General features: G+C 40.6%; 1 protein-coding gene across 1 annotated transcript; it reads left to right on the top strand.

Moving 5' to 3' along the window:
- The first annotated feature begins 5,731 nt into the window (after positions 1–5,731).
- On the top strand, positions 5,732–16,930 carry mapk13 (mitogen-activated protein kinase 13). Its single transcript, XM_076740555.1, has 12 exons — positions 5,732–5,952; positions 8,152–8,281; positions 8,387–8,445; positions 9,472–9,577; positions 9,930–9,959; positions 11,084–11,131; positions 11,301–11,415; positions 12,025–12,096; positions 12,650–12,729; positions 14,580–14,658; positions 15,233–15,406; positions 15,838–16,930. The coding sequence occupies exons 1-12, from the start codon at positions 5,840–5,842 to the stop codon at positions 15,921–15,923; spliced, it is 1,092 nt and encodes a 363-aa protein (XP_076596670.1). The 5' UTR covers positions 5,732–5,839; the 3' UTR covers positions 15,924–16,930.
- The last annotated feature ends 242 nt before the right edge of the window (positions 16,931–17,172 follow it).

Genomic DNA, 17,172 nt, shown 5'->3' with positions numbered 1-17,172 from the left:
ACAGCTCCTGAAGTATAATTGTGGAGGTTTTGTAACCAAGAAAAACATTGACACCACCTGTACATGTGGATATGATATGATGCATGATTACAAGGTCAAAATGCATGAAAATAGACTGGAATAAAATGAAACCGCGAATTCTCGTACATAATATGACCATGCATGTACGCACATTCAAAATATTCTATATGCCCTCGTTTAAAGTGTATTTATCTATAAGCAGCAACTACAGTCATTTAACCGTCCTGAGTATTTTCTTTTACAAATAAATTCCACGCCTTTCCATGTGGAAAACACAGTTCCTCTCTCCTGTTCTCTGGAGTGAAGAATGAATATAGCCTACATGCTTGGCTTGTCCTGTTCTAGTGGGAAAGGTACCAATATAAAAATGTTAATGCCATGCTCTACCAACTGAGGCCCATGGGACAAAATATGGAAATTTCTTAGGAGAAATCTTTGGGCACTCATTAATATCATTATCATCACCACTACTGCCACCATCACATTTGCATGCAAGTGTGCTAAAGCTTTGAGGAATGATATCAGTCCACTAAACTTAGCTACAATGAGGACAATCTTTGGTCATATGTCAGAAGCAGCTGAATGTGAGGGCGACTGACTGGAGGACTGAGAGGAACCTCTCATGTGAATTTCTCAGACATTCATTTTGGAAGCTCTGCATCTGCACCACTGCCCTGTCCTTATGGTGAAGGTCGGGTCCACATGTGTGTTTTTGTTGCATTTGGATGCAAGTGTATGGGTGTTCCAACCAGCCCGAGAGGTCACTTTGAAATGGAATAGATTTCTCTCGATCTCAGCCAAGGCTGTAGGGAAGGTCACTTCATTAATCACAGCTAAATGCCACTGTCTGCCCGTCTCCCTTCTTAACCAAGTAACACCCACAGATAACATCATTGATTGATACTAATAATTAATTCTCCTTCGGTACAGAACGACAGAGAGTATCATTCAGTGGGGAACCTTTAATTATTATGTAAAGACTCATTAGGTTAATGCCATCGTGTGCTCTAGTGGCATGGGGGGCAAATAGATGTCTTCCTCTCCCCGTGGCCTTTTGTGAAACAAGCTGCTTTCCCCCTCTCCCCCTCACTTCCTGTGTCTCTCGAGCAGAATCCGTCTATGTGCTAGCCTACTTTCTCTGCTGATTCAGTGTTGGAAAATGTCAAGTCAGATTTTGCTTGAGAGGATTTTGGCAGATGGGTTGGAGCACAAATGATGGGAGTAAGAACAGACACGCAGGCTCAGAGTGTGCGTCTGCACAATTGGAGGACTGTCAGCGTGTGTGCATTGATGTTTGCAGTGATGGGTACGTGTGTGGGGGGGTCAGCCTTTGTCTTGAGCCACATATATGCCACCAGTCGCACCAATGTATCTGCCACACAAGCAAGAATAGAGGACACGCCATATTATTTTATTATCTACCAATCCGTGCTGTGTGAAGGAAGCTGATGCAATGTACTGCTCAGAGGCTTTTGCTTCTAAAATAATACTCTGTGACATGTTCACATAAATAAATGTGTCATCTACTAATATCTCATTCAGTCTCTTTGTTTCCGTTGCCAGTTATTAAAGCAGGGTAATGATTGAACCTATGAAAGCTTTCATATCTGCTGATCTTCACAGTCAGTGTCTCGTCGATCTTTCATGGGAATACTCCTCCTGCACACTTCCTGTGTTGATTCATCATGTATAAACAAAAGAACTTGGTGGTGGTTAGCAGGGATTGCCACAGCTGCTAAAAGAAAGGAGCAGCACCTACAGAGACTTCATCAAAATAAAATTCAAGGGAAAACATGCATTTATGGATAACCCGTATATGGCTCAGACTTTAGAAAATTAAAGCTCAGACATTACGTCCATTGTGTTTTCTAAGCAGTTAACACATGAACAGTAGACTTGGCTGTGGCTTAACAAAATTGTACTGGTCACTGATATGATAAAATGGCCTGAATGCGCCACTCAGATGCACCACTGAGCTCATCCTGACGCCCTCTGCTAGGCGCTAGCTCCATCTTGTGGGACGTATTTAGAATTTTTCCGGAAAATGCTGGGCTGCAACCATAATGCTGCAACCTAGGTGTGACATCTTTTCACATTTCCTCATTCGTATCTTTTAGTCACACAGCCAGACTGAGCTTGAATTGGACTGAGAGATGTGTGCAGTGGGATCAGGGGCGGCTGATGCCATCAATCTGCTGCATCTCGTAAAAGTAGCATTTCAAAACAAGCTTACAGCTCAAAGCATGTGTGGCAGGCTTAGCAGGCGTAAAGAATATGTGATGTTATGTTTTTGAAAATGGGATCATCATTTCATTGTTTAGGTATAACATAAATCCACATAGACTGAGATCGCAGCTTTTTGCAGCCTTTATAAACTGTCTATTTCAACCACTGTATGGCTGATATTAGATATGCATTAGCCTATCATCATTTGACTGAATCCATTTTGCTTTTTTTTGGCTCTTAGACATGGCATGAATATCACTGAATTATAATCTGAACTATTAGGCTCCTATGAAAGGAAACTGATTACATTTAATCAGCTCTTACAATCACAAAATGCTGGCAAATTCCTTCTACTCGAGCCATCGTGTAACTGACACATCTGTCATGCATTTTCTGACAGATGCTGATGTAATTTGCTCAGTAGAAGTTAATCAAAATCCTTTGTGTTTGGAGTCTCAAAGACTCCGAATGTCTCCGAAATTTGGCATTTCACTGACATTTACCCAGACAGAGTGGCAGAGGCTCTCTTCTAGCAATTGATGAAAACTATTTTTGGAAATGACCTGGGAAGATTGACTAAATGCAAATAAATAGTGAAGAGCAAATGGATTTCTGATCAATATTGGCGATGGCAGACAGACAACACATGTCTGTCAAATTGGATTTCTCAATTTTAGACATATTGGTCTGCATGTAGTAGGTAATTACATAGAACAGTGCAGACTCAATCATAATGAGCATCTATGGTAGAGTGGATTCATTAAATCAAACGTATATATATCAAACCAAATACACTGAACTCCACAGAAGGACAGAGGAAATCTGAGGCTGTCAGAATAGAGTTTGGGCCTTGGTCAAGGTGAATGACAAGGGGAAGGAAACTTTTAGCTCGTTTGATTCATTTTACAGTTAGACTATTAAATTAAGTCTGTGCCAGGTACTAAATTGTCCTTTGAAGATCAGTGGTTCCAGCCATTAATGGATTATTCTGTTCGATGTTATTTTACAAGGGGGAGGCCATCGTAAACCACATGCATGCAGGTTATATCATGACACTGGGCTCTTATTTGTTTTATGAACTGAAATGCATTTGAGGTTTATTGTTTTTTAAATCACTGTAGCTGTACCGTACTGCACCAGGGCTCAGTTGGTACAGTGAAAAGGTACTGAGAAGGCTTTCATAGGTTTGAGGGAGACAAACTGATGAATTAAGCACAGGAAAAAGGAGAATTTAGAGCTTGTCATGCCTGCATGATTAATCACACTGAACTCCAATCAGCAGGTGTGCCTTTAAAATTGGTGGTGTTTTGACAGGCATCTCTCCAGCAGGTTGGTTTTCCACTGTAGGTTGCTCATCCACCACCTTAGTTCACTTTCCATTTGCTTTCAGAGAGCTTAGCTTTTCAGTGTTTAGGTTTTGCAGCAGGTCAGCTTGTATGAAACTGAAGTGCAGCGGTAAGTGAGAGGGTGGAAAGGTTTGCTGATCTTACATAACCTCTGTCACACATCATCGTTCTGTTCTTTCTTGTGCATGAGTGCTGCTAACATCATGAGCACACTTTAGGTTTCTCTGATGCATACCTCCGCTACAAATGAGGGAAACACTGACATGCTGATGCTACAGTCACTTTGCTAATCATTTGACTAATCAGAAATTAGTTTAGATTAGAGCTTGAAAGTTTGGTTGCCGAGGTGGGATGTTTTCACAGGATGGAAAGTGAGTTCTGAGAGCCAGAAGATTCAGCAGCTGGCTAAATGGGAGCTGAGTCATTGGTATCGATCCATAACCCTTTCAACCCCTACAGATATATTATGGGCATTTTCAACCACCTAGCAGTAAAACCTTCAGTGATTGCACACTTAAAAACAGTCACCTCATCCCATTTTTATCTTAAATGCTGGCCCCAAAATATGAGATCTTACATTGACTCTACATAGGCCTTATAGATGAATACTACTGAGTATTACACATTTGAGGTTTAATTCGCACCTTTGTATATGTATATGCATAGATTTTATATGCACCATTTTTGCACCGTTGTTTTTTTGTTTTTGTTTTTTTTTTTTAACATTCTGCTGTTCAATAAAAGGACTATTAATACATTGACAACATAGGACTGACATGAGACCAACATAAGACATACAGAAAATACAAATTCTCTTTTATTCTTAACTACCTAATCCAGCATACAGTTTCACTCTACTCATACAGCCCCCTGCTTCCAAACAGACGTACTTACACAGCCTCCATCTGATCTAACAAATTATTTAGTATTTTGTCAGTTTGCATTTGGTATTTTATTGATATTCCAAATATGAGTACTGTGGGGAATTCTCCTTTGCAATGCCAGTATAACATATATAACTGAACTGAAAGTTTAGGACCACCTGCTGAATGTACAAGTGAGATTGAATTCAAAATAAACTTGGATTTATGGAGAAGATTAAAGATTTATTGGGGGGACCTAAAACGTAGTCATCATGGAGCCTGTTATCGCGCATGCATATCAACAGCTCCACAGAAATCTAATCTGATCCAACAGGATGTCCGTTCAGATGGAAATAAATACACTAAATACACCATCTGTGGAAGGGCTGTTACTGGAAATGAAGGGTTCGTAAGCATGATCTATTCATTTGATAATGACCCTGCAGTGTATTTGTGCACCAAGTCCAAATTTCATGCTTAGTTTACATGATTTTGTTCATGCCTGTAAGTGTGAATGTCCTGCTGAAGGGTGCCATGATTCATAAACTTCTGGCAATGTACAGTAATTATTCATGACAAGTAACACCTACTATATGTGGGTGGGAGCAAATCGAGTCATGTTGACATGTTGCAGCAAGCAAGGCGTACGATTTTGCACGCTGAGGATTTGGATGGTGTTTACATCATTGGGATGTTTTCCACACGGTGGATGACGCTTTCTACACTGAAATGCTTTTCCTGCTAAGATAAGACAACATGAACGTACATGTCAAGAAGTCCTCCAGGCTACTTACTCTATTATCCAATGTATTAGTTATGACTGTGGATTACCGACAGCATAACAGTGTGGTGTGAAATCAAGGCTACAAGAAACAGTCGGATTTATACCAGAAATGTGATGATTTTGCCTTCAAAATAAAACTTATTTCATGAATAGTGAAGGGGGGGTAATGGGGGTTATGTGGGTTGAAAGGGTTATGGATCGATACCAAAATTCATGTTCGGTTAGTATATTTTCTTTTTGTAAAAAAACAAAAAAAAACAAAAAAAAACGTATTGTCACTCTTAAGTTGATATTAGTGGGGCAAAAATTGCCAAAGACTCAAGTATAGATTACACCTATACAGCTATATGAATCAGTTTTGTAAGTATGCATGTTAAGTGTTTAGTCTGTTTTTTCTTTTCTTTTTTTTTCCGAAATGGTGCAGCATGTTAGCTAAGATAGCGGTTTCCACTCCCACGCGGATATTATTTTGAAAACCCGTAACGGAAGTAGTGCGTAGGACATCGTGCCTCGCGCTCAACTGGTGTTTTGCTTTACCACCTAAACAACTGACAGGCGTTTAGGAGAAGTTTTACTACCTTCGCCTTCAGCTCTTCGTTATGGAGGCTCAGGCACATTTCTCCCGTGAGGAAATCAACAGCACGGTGTGGGAGGTCCCGGAGAAATACACACGGCTCAAGCAGATAGGGACCGGGGCGTACGGCTCGGTGTGGTGAGTGACTTGTCATTTAACGTTACTGAAACCTGCACGAAGTGCGTGTCGTAGTTGGGGCTGGACTGTGTGTGAACAGTGTTTAGTCTCAGCCGAGCAGCACTCATATTATTACCATTAATATTAGCTGCATGCTGCCTATGGTGGGCCTGGCTCATGGTCTCCAGTGTACACCAACACACTGTCAACACTGATGACAAGCTACTAACTCATGTTAGCAAGTTCACCTTAAAGCACCTGACACCTTAAAGCACACACTCCTGTGTTAGCACGAAGGCTCATAATAACACGTCCCTTGTGTGTGTGTGTGTGTGTGTGTGTGTGTGTGTGTGTGTGTACCTGCTCAGTAATAGAGGAGATGCAGCTACAGTGTCAGTTTTAAAGATGGCCACTTCCCACTTTGATTTCTACATGCACTTACATTCAGGCTACAGTGATAGAAACAGATCGTGTGCATGTTGTATAATACCTTTGCACATCCATCTGCTTCTATCAATAGAATTCCTTTTGCATATTGGTACGTATTATATGTCTACATGTATGCATGTGTAGTAGCATGCATGGTACAGATATTAAATTAATTTAATAGACATAAGATAAAGAAGATAAAATAGGACTTTATTGATCCCACACCGGGGAAATTTAGTCGTTACAGCCAGCAGGTTACAAAAAGCAGGTACAGAGGCATAAAAGGTCAAAAAATAAAAATAGAAAAGTTTACAAGATACAGAATACAAAAAAAAAACAACTATGTATATGCACATTTTTACAGATTATAAAAACAGTAAATGCCAAATAATCCTACTAACATATATACATATACACACATAAGGTCAGTTTCAATATGTCACATGTTCACATGTTTGTTTAAGCGAATGCAGTAATACATTGGGCACGCCCAACATCATTCAACATTATTGATATGCTGGTACCATGTTGCTTTTCTGGTTAGCTAGATAAATAAAATCAGTGTTTAGGTCAACTAAGGCTGCGAGTGTGGTGATCTGTTTGTATTACAGTCATTAAAGCCTGTTTGACGCTGGGACCTGCCATCTACACTCAGGGCTGGAGCCGGGATTTTAGAAATACTGCTCATGAATGAGTCCATGTCCCCCAGCAGAACCTCACCAACCTAAGAAGTGTTTGACTAACCACCAATCAAATGCTAATAAAGTATATTTTTAAACAGTTCTGTAGTATTAATAGTGTGTGTAATCATAGACCGTTAGCTCCTCGTCATGCCATTGAATATTACAGAGTATGGGATCTGCCACCATTGTGCTGTCATCGACCACACGATGTCCATTTTCCCTTCTATTTATTCTTTGCACTCTAAAATAGAAATATATAACAATAAAATATGTAACAACATGTATATATATATATACATTTTTGTAAACAGCATGAGTGTTTATTTGTCTGTGTTATGACCAATGAGGCTTCAAAGGTGAAAATTCTTAGGAAAAAAAATAATAATTGAAAAAAGTTGAAATGGTTTAACATCCATCATGGCAGACTTTGGTGCTTCTGTTGTTGGAGCTGCAGACATTGGCCTGCTAACAGTGGTTACCAGGGCTTTTCAGCATCACAGTGTGGGAGTTGTGGTCTGTTAAGGCTTAAAATGTCCGACCTTTAAAAGACACACCATCTGATGAACTGAGATCAAGTGACCACCATTATGTGTAATTTTGCCATATCTGTCATAAACCGGATCTGCAAGTATAGGAAGAGTTTTGTAAGTGCTGTATGTGTGAGATGACGTGCTGTATTTATCATAGATGTTTGCAAAACTGACTTTAATGTCCTACATTAGTGCATCAGTGTTGTCCGCAGCACTGTGTACAAGTGGTGTGTGTAATGTGTGTTGGTGGATGTGGCTTCAAATAGCCTAACAAGCCTTTCCTCCTACGATTAGGTGCCCTGCAGATCACTGCAAACATGCACATCATAAGCTGCCAAGCATTTACGTGCTGATGCTCAATAAATTACAGGCCCCCTCACTCAGTCAGAGAGCAGGTCTCATGGAACACTTCCTCCATCCCTACAGAAGTTCTTAGCAAGAGTGAAACCTGAAAATAGACCATCATGCCATCTTCCCACGGCTCTGACTTCAAAAGACGGAAATCATAATGAAACTAGAAGGCACTCACAGACTCAGAGGGCCAAGCTAATGACTTGTTGTTCCATTATTCACCACAGCTCAGCAATAAACGAGAAGACTAAAGAGAAAGTGGCCATCAAGAAGCTCCACAGGCCCTTCCAGTCAGAGATCTTTGCTAAGAGGGCCTACCGAGAGCTCCGCCTGCTCAAACACATGAAGCATGAGAATGTGAGTAGATTTAGTCCGACATGTCTCCTACTTCCCTTTACAGACTGTACCTTTAGCGTGTTTTCGACCTTTGTATTCATCACCTTGCACTTTCATTCCAACTAGGTGATAGGACTTCTGGATGTGTTTACACCTGCCTCAAGCCTCGATGATATCCAGGACTTGTGAGTAGTTTTCACCATATTAGCAAAGCCCACAGGCAGAGACAGGCAGCGCCTCTGATGACCTGCAGGGTTAGTATTCACCTGAAGGAAAGCCTGCAGGTTGTGGTCTAATGTGCATCATGCGCATTTAAAAACTTTCAGCTTAAAGCTTATCAGAATAGGTGTGTGTATTGGATAAAAGTATTGGAGGTGTATGAAGTAAAGGCCCTCTGTAATGTCATACACTGTGTGGACAAATGTTTCAGGACAGCTAGATAATACACCCATTGTGAATATTGAACATGTGACTCTAAAACCATGGACGCTAATATGCTGTTGACTACAATACAATTATATGCTGTAGCTTTAACGTCCTGCAAACGGAACTAAGATTTCATTAGCTCCTTATGTGATGTTATTCATCACATATGATGGCAGAAAGGGGTGTCCACATACTTTTGGCCGGACAGTGTGTGTATATCGCTTGCAGTGAAGAACAAGCTGGGTGCCACGGTAATGAGTGTTTTATATATGGACCAAAACCTACAAATCAAGTGAGAACCGGAGGTGTGGATGAAGGAACTCTAATGTGGAAAAATAAGGCCGTCGTAAAACTTCGCAGCTTCGTTAATAATATAAACGATTTGACAGTGAGCTGAAGTTATCTCTGCTAACTTCAACTTTTGCTGCAGCAAATTAGGAGGACACTGCAAAGATGATTCATGTATTGAAGGCTGTACGGTATAAACATGAGTGTTACATAAACAAGAAGAACCCTAAGCTCCTTAATGAAAGTATGAAAAGGCAGGGATTACAGCACTGACAGCAGAGGTCATGTTGTGCATCAGCTGTGATCTTGGCTGAATACTATGGCGTATAGTTCTAGAGGTGGCAGGGGCTCAGTGCCAAGGTGACAAATAAAGCAAGGATTATTGTATACTGTAATTGTATGGTGTTTGGACCGTTAAATAGACGTAATCATACTGTCCATCTCTCTCCCCATTCATTGTCTTGCTCGCTCTGCCTCTCTCCCTCTCTTTTTCTCAGCTACCTGGTGATGCCTTACATGTTTACTGACCTGTCGAAGGTGCGAGGTCACCTCTCGGAAGACAAAGTCCAGTTTCTGGTCTACCAGATGCTCTGTGGACTCAGGGTGAGCTGCCATGCAGGAACATACAATGTTTATCATGCAGCATCGCGAAAACAGGAAGTATAACTAGAACTACCTGTGCATATAATGAAGGGTGCAGGGTGGAGAGTCAACCTTCTATGCCCTAAATGAGTTATCATAACACAAGCTCACGGTGGATTTTATTCGATTATAGTAGAGCGCTACTAAAGGTTATTTCGAAATAAGTACAAGTAGTTAATAATAATAACTCACAGATTGTTTTTCATATGCCATGCACAAACTTCATTTGTAGTTTCAATAAGAGCTGCATTGATAAATTCCACATACACACTTTTTAATGTCTGCTACCTGCACTGTCTCTCCCCTTCTGCAGTATATACACAAGGCTGGAATCATCCACAGGGTAAGTACAAGTTAAATTTGTCATTGTAGAGAGCTGACATTGGAGCTTAGGTTAAAAAAACAGCTGCATCCAGGCTGTTATTAAGGAATTGTAGCGTCTGCAGTGGCTTGTACTACACATTATTCTGCCTCAGACAGCAGACATGCACTTCTTCCCAAGTGGCAGAGAGACATGGGAATGTTGATTTAATTTGTCATTGTTACTGAGTCAGATCAAACTCTGCCCCAACAGGTAGGATGAGTTGACTCTTTGATGTAGGACGGCATGTCTGGAGACGTTAGGCCACACCCTCAGCACCGGTGCCAAGACTGGGTGTGTTTGTGCAGGAGGGAAAAGCAGGGTTAGACCGATACAGCAGGCTGATATGAATGCATTTTTAGCGCGACGACACCCAGGGACGTTTCAGCGGCACTGTTAAGACAGATTCATGTTGCCAAAAATAACGCAAGCAGCTTTTCAAATTCTTGTCGTTGTTTGAGGACATGTAGCTGTAATGTATGCAGGATTTCAACCTGCAGGATCTGCTACTTAATCTAATATTTTCTTGTTATCACCGCAGGAGACTTACAAATACTTTGTGCACATATTTACAAGGCAGTCTGGCTATTTCTTTTTTTTGCATGTTTTCATAATTATCGATTATGCTTATTATTGACTTAGCTACTAGTGTGTGTCGGATGAGTGGGGAATATTTGTATATCAGCTGATTGTGTGTTGATGTGTGTGTTTAGACTGTAGAAAACATGATAGTGCACAGTGTGATTCAGCCCTCCTCTGTTCACGTGTTACCGTGCTTTAACTGATGTGTTTACTAATGCAGTTAAGGTGTCAATGACACTCATTAACAGTGCCACACTTATCACACGTTATGTCACAGTGTTTTATGAATGACTCTGCAGAAATGCTGCAGTGAGTCTTATAGTCGGCTTATAGTTGAGTCACAACGTTGAGTCCTTGTTTAAAATCCCCATAGTTGCATTGAGGCGAGCAGCTGAGCCACGTAAGGCCGCAGGGACTTCCAGCACTAAGTCCTAGTTTTGATACAGCGCAGTACAAACACTATCATTTTCTGTTAATCACTATGTGCAATGAGTAGCCATTACTCAGCTCATTTTCTTTTACAGGATCTTAAGCCTGGAAACTTGGCTGTGAACCAAGACTGTGAACTGAAGGTTTGTACCTTGAAGGATTGTACAAGGAAAACATAAAACTTAAATGACAGGGCTGCTGCGGCAGCCTGTAGATGTGATAAAATGCTCAATATATGCTATAAAATTCCCTATATACAGGAAATATACAGTTATAGCCGGACTGTGATCGGTTCCTTTGCTTCTGATGCAGATCCTGGACTTCGGGCTGGCTCGCAGTACTGACGCTGAGATGACGGGCTACGTGGTGACCCGTTGGTACCGGGCGCCTGAGGTCATTCTGAACTGGATGCACTACACCCAGACTGGCAAGACAATCGTAGCTGTTACATATTCTTACCTCCGTCCTTGCTGTTGTCTCAGTACTGAGTCGGCCTGTCGGTGCTCTAACTGTTCGCTGTGTGTCGTGTGAAAACATCCTAACTCCACTCACAGGGGTGTCCGTCTTTTTGGAGTGGCTTTTATGCGTCTTTGCGGGTCAGCGTTTTTTTTTTTTAGAATCCTGTCACCGGTGCATGACATTTGAAGTTGCATGGGTGTCATTCTGACAATAAATCCTTTTTCTCTTAATCTGTTAGCAGTTGACGCAGATGCGTCTGACAGCAGCCTGATAGCGCTGAGAGCTGTCACTGCAGGGAAACTGGCTTTACCGGGATTTATATTTCTGTTGGAGATAGTGCTTTTTCATTTTCTAAACAGCATCTACAGAATGTAATGTGGCACAAAAAGCAACTCTGGCAAGTTTACACCCTTCATAAGATCATATTACTCACCAAGTATCCTCAGACCTAAACAGCACAATAGACCCTCTCTCTCTCTGTCTGTTAATGGGAACTTTGCTCCACTTAAAACACTCTTAATGATGTGTCTTCTGCTCAGGTTCTTACTGATGTTTTTGTCTTTGGTTTTTATTCTAGTGGACCTCTGGTCTGTGGGCTGTATCATGGCAGAAATGATCAACGGAAAAACCCTCTTCAAAGGAAAAGACTGTATCTTTTCATCTGCTTCGCCCGTTCTCTGGCCTTGTAACTTTTGAGGCCTGTGTAATGCGGAATAATGACATAGGTTTCAGCATACAGAAATGGAAATGAAGTGTATGATGCCGATCAATTTTTAGTGCTGCTTATTAAATCATTGTAATAATAAATGTGATTGAAAGCCACTTGATTAAACAGTTTTATGTGATGATGGGCGCTCTAAATCAGAAAAGGTGGAGTATATTACATGCAGCAAAAGCAACATTTCCTCAGGCGGCATCCAGCGCAGAGACTCCTGCACTATATTACATTTCATATTGCTTTTTCTGCATTTTTTACTTTGATATTGTTGTTTGCTTCTGATGCACTTTCCTGATTTACAGCGCCTACCAGCAAATAAAGCTGTCACTGTTTCATCGTGTGCCTTTCAGTTTACCTCATTATTCTGTTTTATGGACGTGCTTGGAAACCCTGCTTTCCACTGCCTCCGAGTGGACGGTTGCTTGTTGAAGTGCCGGGACATCCCAGGTTTAAAACTCCTTGATTGTAACCCCTGTACTACCAGACATGGACCAGCTGACTCAGATCATGAAAGTGACTGGAGTACCTGGACCAGAGTTCATCCAGAAGCTGGACAGTCTAGAGGTAGGACAGAGTGTTTGTGTCCTAAGTATTTATGTGTATCATGAAACTACAGTTTGACTGGATGATTTTTTTAAAATCACTTTATCCCAGCGGCTGATATTTTATTCACCAACTTTAAAGCTGTCGAATTTTATTTGGAACACGGTGCACTAAATCCATCACTGAAACCCATGAGGTCCCACGAGCAGCCTTCAGAGGCTGCAATATACATCACATCCAACAATAACAACAGACTGAAGATTGTGCCCTTCTTTAAACTTCACTAGCAGTGGGAGGAAAAATGTGAGACTTGTTCTGAGGGTGGCAGAGGAAAAGTGAGGGCATCAACAAAAACATGTAGCAGGAAGGGGTGATAGAAAATCAGGTTATTTAAAGACATGGAAAGAGATTGTATCAATATGAATTTTATACCACAATTAGCATCTTAAGCACATGTTTGTACCAGTCAGTCGATCTGACATAAATCTGTACCTTTTGAGTCATTTCTTAGAAAATCAACTAACAAGGATTGAATGATGATTGTATTTATTATGAATTATTATTATGAATTTTACAGCTTTAACACCTTTAATAATAATGATAATAATAATAATGATAAACTTTATTTGTGTAGCATCTTTCATACAGGAATTGCAGCTCAGAGTGCTTTACGAGAAAGAAATCACATGCACCAAGTGAGTGCTTTACATAAAAAGGGCAGAATGGACATGAAAACAGATGAATGCAAAATAAGATGGAGAATTAAACCCACTGATCATGATGAAAGGGATGAAAATAAAAATAAACACAATGCATAAAACCACAGCATAAAATTTTAAAATACATGTAAAAACAGAGTAGAATGAGGATGAAAAAATAAGAACAAAGCATCAAATCACAGCATAAATTAGTAAAGCATAGATTACACTGAATGCATAAAATCAAGTGAAATACAACATTTTAAAAGAAAAGGACGCGCGAGGCAAATAATAAACGTCGTGAATGTTACATGAAGTGAGTGCAGAGCAGCTAAAAGTGGACTTATGTACTCTGTCCTCTTGGTTCTGGTTAATAGCTGAGCTGCAGAGTTTTGAATGAGCTCAAGTGTATCAGTGGTTTGCTCAGGAGGCCGGTAAATATTGTATTACAGTAATCAAGATGGCTTGAAATAAAGGCGTGAATCCGTTTTTCAGCATCTTTTTGATTTAAGAATGGTCGTACATTATATGCCTGTAAGGTGGAAACATTAAGCTTCCATCACTTTGCTGATGTGGGATCTGAAGCTTAGATATGAGTCTAGGCTGACACCAAGATTTGTAACCTCACATTTAATCCAGGGAGTTAATTCCCCCAGATAGTTAAACAGCATCTCTGTGTTTAAGGACGGACTAGAAGAATTTCGGTTTTGTCCTCTTTTAACTTCAAGAAATTATTGCTCATCCATTTTTTTTTTTTTTTTTTGCCAAGAGACAGTTGGTGATTCAGTCTATGGCTGCAGCATCATTTGGTTCAGCACAGATGTACAGTTGTGTATCAGTGGAAGAGTAATCCTTTCTTGCCAAACGTATTGCTTTGTTTTGACAGTCATGGCTTCTTTGTGTATATTACAGTGAACTGTGAGCCCAGTTCAGACTCAATCAGTTGATTTGTCATTTACACATAAATGACAAATCAACACTCAACTGATGTCTTTGAGAAATGTGTTATATTTGATCAGTCCAAATGTCCACAGGTGAAATACAAAATAGTGTACTGTACGTCTGAAATCTAATGGATGAGCCAGAGCAGTCTGAGCTCTCGCTTTGATTCGCAGTCCTGTTGAATTTGGTTTTCACGCCTAACTTTTTTTGCTCTTTCACCTGTAAAAACAGGCCAAAAATTATGTGAAGGGCCTTCCTCGCTATCCCAGAAAAGACTTCTCAACGTTGTTCCCCAGAGCCAGTGCGAAGGGTGAGTTAAGCCAGAGATTTTTATTTTTACCTGTTTATCACGCTTGAATACATTTATTATGAGTACAGGTCTTTCACTGCTGTCCGCAGAGCTGGTCCACCACAGCAGTTGTAGATCAGACCATTGTTGTTTTCAGTATCATCTTAATCATCTGTTTCATTTGCTTACAAAGTTCATTGTACCACTTTTTTTTTTTTCACCTCTGAATGATGTAACCCATAATAAGTCTCTTTGTACCGTGCTCATGAAGGCTTTTCCACTTACAGATGTACACAGTAGGTGTCAGGCAGGTCAAGAACAGGAGAAACTGGTACATTCTTTGTATCTGGCAGCACCAGAATTTCTTCTTTTTTGTGTCTTTTGGAATCAGCTGTTACGTGAAATAGGTACAAAACGAATAGTACTCTGTTTCCTGTGGACTTGTGATCTAATCATTTTCTTCTGAAAAGCTTGCAGCAACCTGTAATGTGGCTAATGTCAGTGAAAATGTTTCATACTTTGACTGACATGCAATTTGACGGCTGTATTGTTTGCCCAAATTGCTGCGTCATTCCGTACGTCCGCCCGTTTGCAGGTATCGACCTGCTGGAGAAGATGCTGGTTCTGGACGGGGACGAGAGGCCCACAGCTGAACTAGCTCTAGAGCACCCATATTTCGACAGCCTGAGGGACCCAGACGACTTCCCTGAGCCGACGCCGTACGATGACAGCCATGATAACGCCACACTGTCCCTGGATGAGTGGAAGCGTGAGTGAAAAACAATAAGCAGTCGTTATTGAAGAAGTTGCCATAATGTCATATGCAGATTTGAGTAGTGTATATATAGCCTGCTTGTATAGTCAATAACAGATCTCACAGAATGGATGTTCTAAAAATATCACTTATGGTCTCATTTGTTTACAGTAATTTCTCAAATGTAGAAGATATTTTTTATGCTGTTATATGATAAAGTATAAACACAAGTAACACACTCGTCATATTTTTTAAGTGTTGACCATTTTAAATGATTTACAACTACACCCACATTCAGTTGCAGGGCATCTGTTAATGTGGTAATTAATAATGCATGTTAAAAAGCCATGCAGTCTGCCTTTAATGACTTTCGAGCTAAATTAATGTTGAAGTTTTGGACACGCTGCACTTGCAGAAAACAAATGGTCTTCCCCTTTTGCCCACAGGGTTATGTTTCAGAGAGGTGAAAAGCTTTGTGCCGTTCCCACGGCGGGACTCCAAGAGGAAAAACACCCTGACTATGTCTCCATGACCCCATGAATGCCTTGTAACTACTGATGCCCCAACCCACACAGCATACAGCCAATGGTGCCCTTGTATAGTCCAACCATGGATTCACTCTGTTTCTTCTAGCCTGGATATATTATATTGAATCAGTGTTCAGAGAGTGAAAACTGACACACCTTTTTTTTCCTTTCTTTTTTTTTTTTTAAGTAATGTGCAGTTGTTTCTTAAGTACAGATTGCTCTTCACGTTACACATTCCCGCCAGTGCACGTTCATTGTGACCAAGTGTCACAGGGTTTACTGTAAGATTTGTTGTAATACTGTTTTCCAATGAAACAATTAGACAAGATGTGTATGAAGGTTTATTTTTGGCAACAAATAGTAAATGTTGCTGCCCAAGACAGACTACAGCAACAGATTCTAGTCGAATGTATACGCAGTTAAAATCTTTTGTCATTAAAATCAGTGCAGTCTTAAGGTGAAAATACCATCTTTATATGTTGTTGATTCAAGTCATCAACAGGAATGGCCTGGGTTTTGCCAATGAATGCCCTGAAGACACCTGACCAAGCAAAACCCCAAAAGATTATAAGTTAGCATGTGAATGTGCACTGTGTCACCAGTCTCAGCTGGAACACGTGACTGTGATGGTGTGGAACCACTTTGTGGTTCCATCGTTCTCTAGTGTAATGGCTTGCATGCTGAATCATAACTTGCATACAATTTTAAGTCAAACCCTTTTAGATTGTTCCAGTATGTAGCAGCTTTGGAACATGTACCTGACTGGCTTGGTACATTTAGAGGCTGCTGTGTGATGTGTAATGTTGCACAGAGGTCATTCGTTTGGGTTAAGGTGATTCTGTTTAATTCATTGTGTCATCTATTTGATTGGGGGATCTTGCACTGGACGTATTGCTGCCCATGAGACGCATTTTAACCATGTAAATATGACGACAGTCTGTTGCTTTTATTCTGAGTATGTGAGTGTGTGTGCATGTGTGTATAAGAATAGAATAAACAATTCAATCCATGAGCCTGCATGTGTTTGCACGTTGTGTGTACAGGAGTTGACAGGACAGGTGTCAGGTTTCTACTCCAGAGAGGAGCGTCCAGATACAGCACAGAGAGCTGTTTTCAAAGGGCTGGTTTGGCTTAAAAACATTTAGAGTGCATGAAGCTGTACTAAAATCAACACAGACCGTGATCAGTCATTGACCCTGTTAAGTGGCTTGCGCGCGAAAATCATGGCCTGGTGACGTCAAGGGGGCGGGATAA

This window comes from Chaetodon auriga, chromosome 10, assembly GCF_051107435.1.
Source record: "Chaetodon auriga isolate fChaAug3 chromosome 10, fChaAug3.hap1, whole genome shotgun sequence".
NCBI classification, from domain to species: domain Eukaryota; kingdom Metazoa; phylum Chordata; class Actinopteri; order Chaetodontiformes; family Chaetodontidae; genus Chaetodon; species Chaetodon auriga.
This window is presented reverse-complemented; position numbering and strand designations above follow the sequence as displayed.

Excerpts from the sequence above, each read along its gene's own strand:
- mapk13 (XM_076740555.1), top strand. The coding sequence starts at position 5,840 with ATGGAGGCTCAGGCACATTTCTCCCGTGAGGAAATCAACAGCACGGTG. Across the intron at positions 8,446-9,471 it reads CTCGATGATATCCAGGACTT|CTACCTGGTGATGCCTTACA; the intron begins GTGAGTAGTTTT and ends TCTTTTTCTCAG. Across the intron at positions 9,960-11,083 it reads AGGCTGGAATCATCCACAGG|GATCTTAAGCCTGGAAACTT; the intron begins GTAAGTACAAGT and ends TTTCTTTTACAG.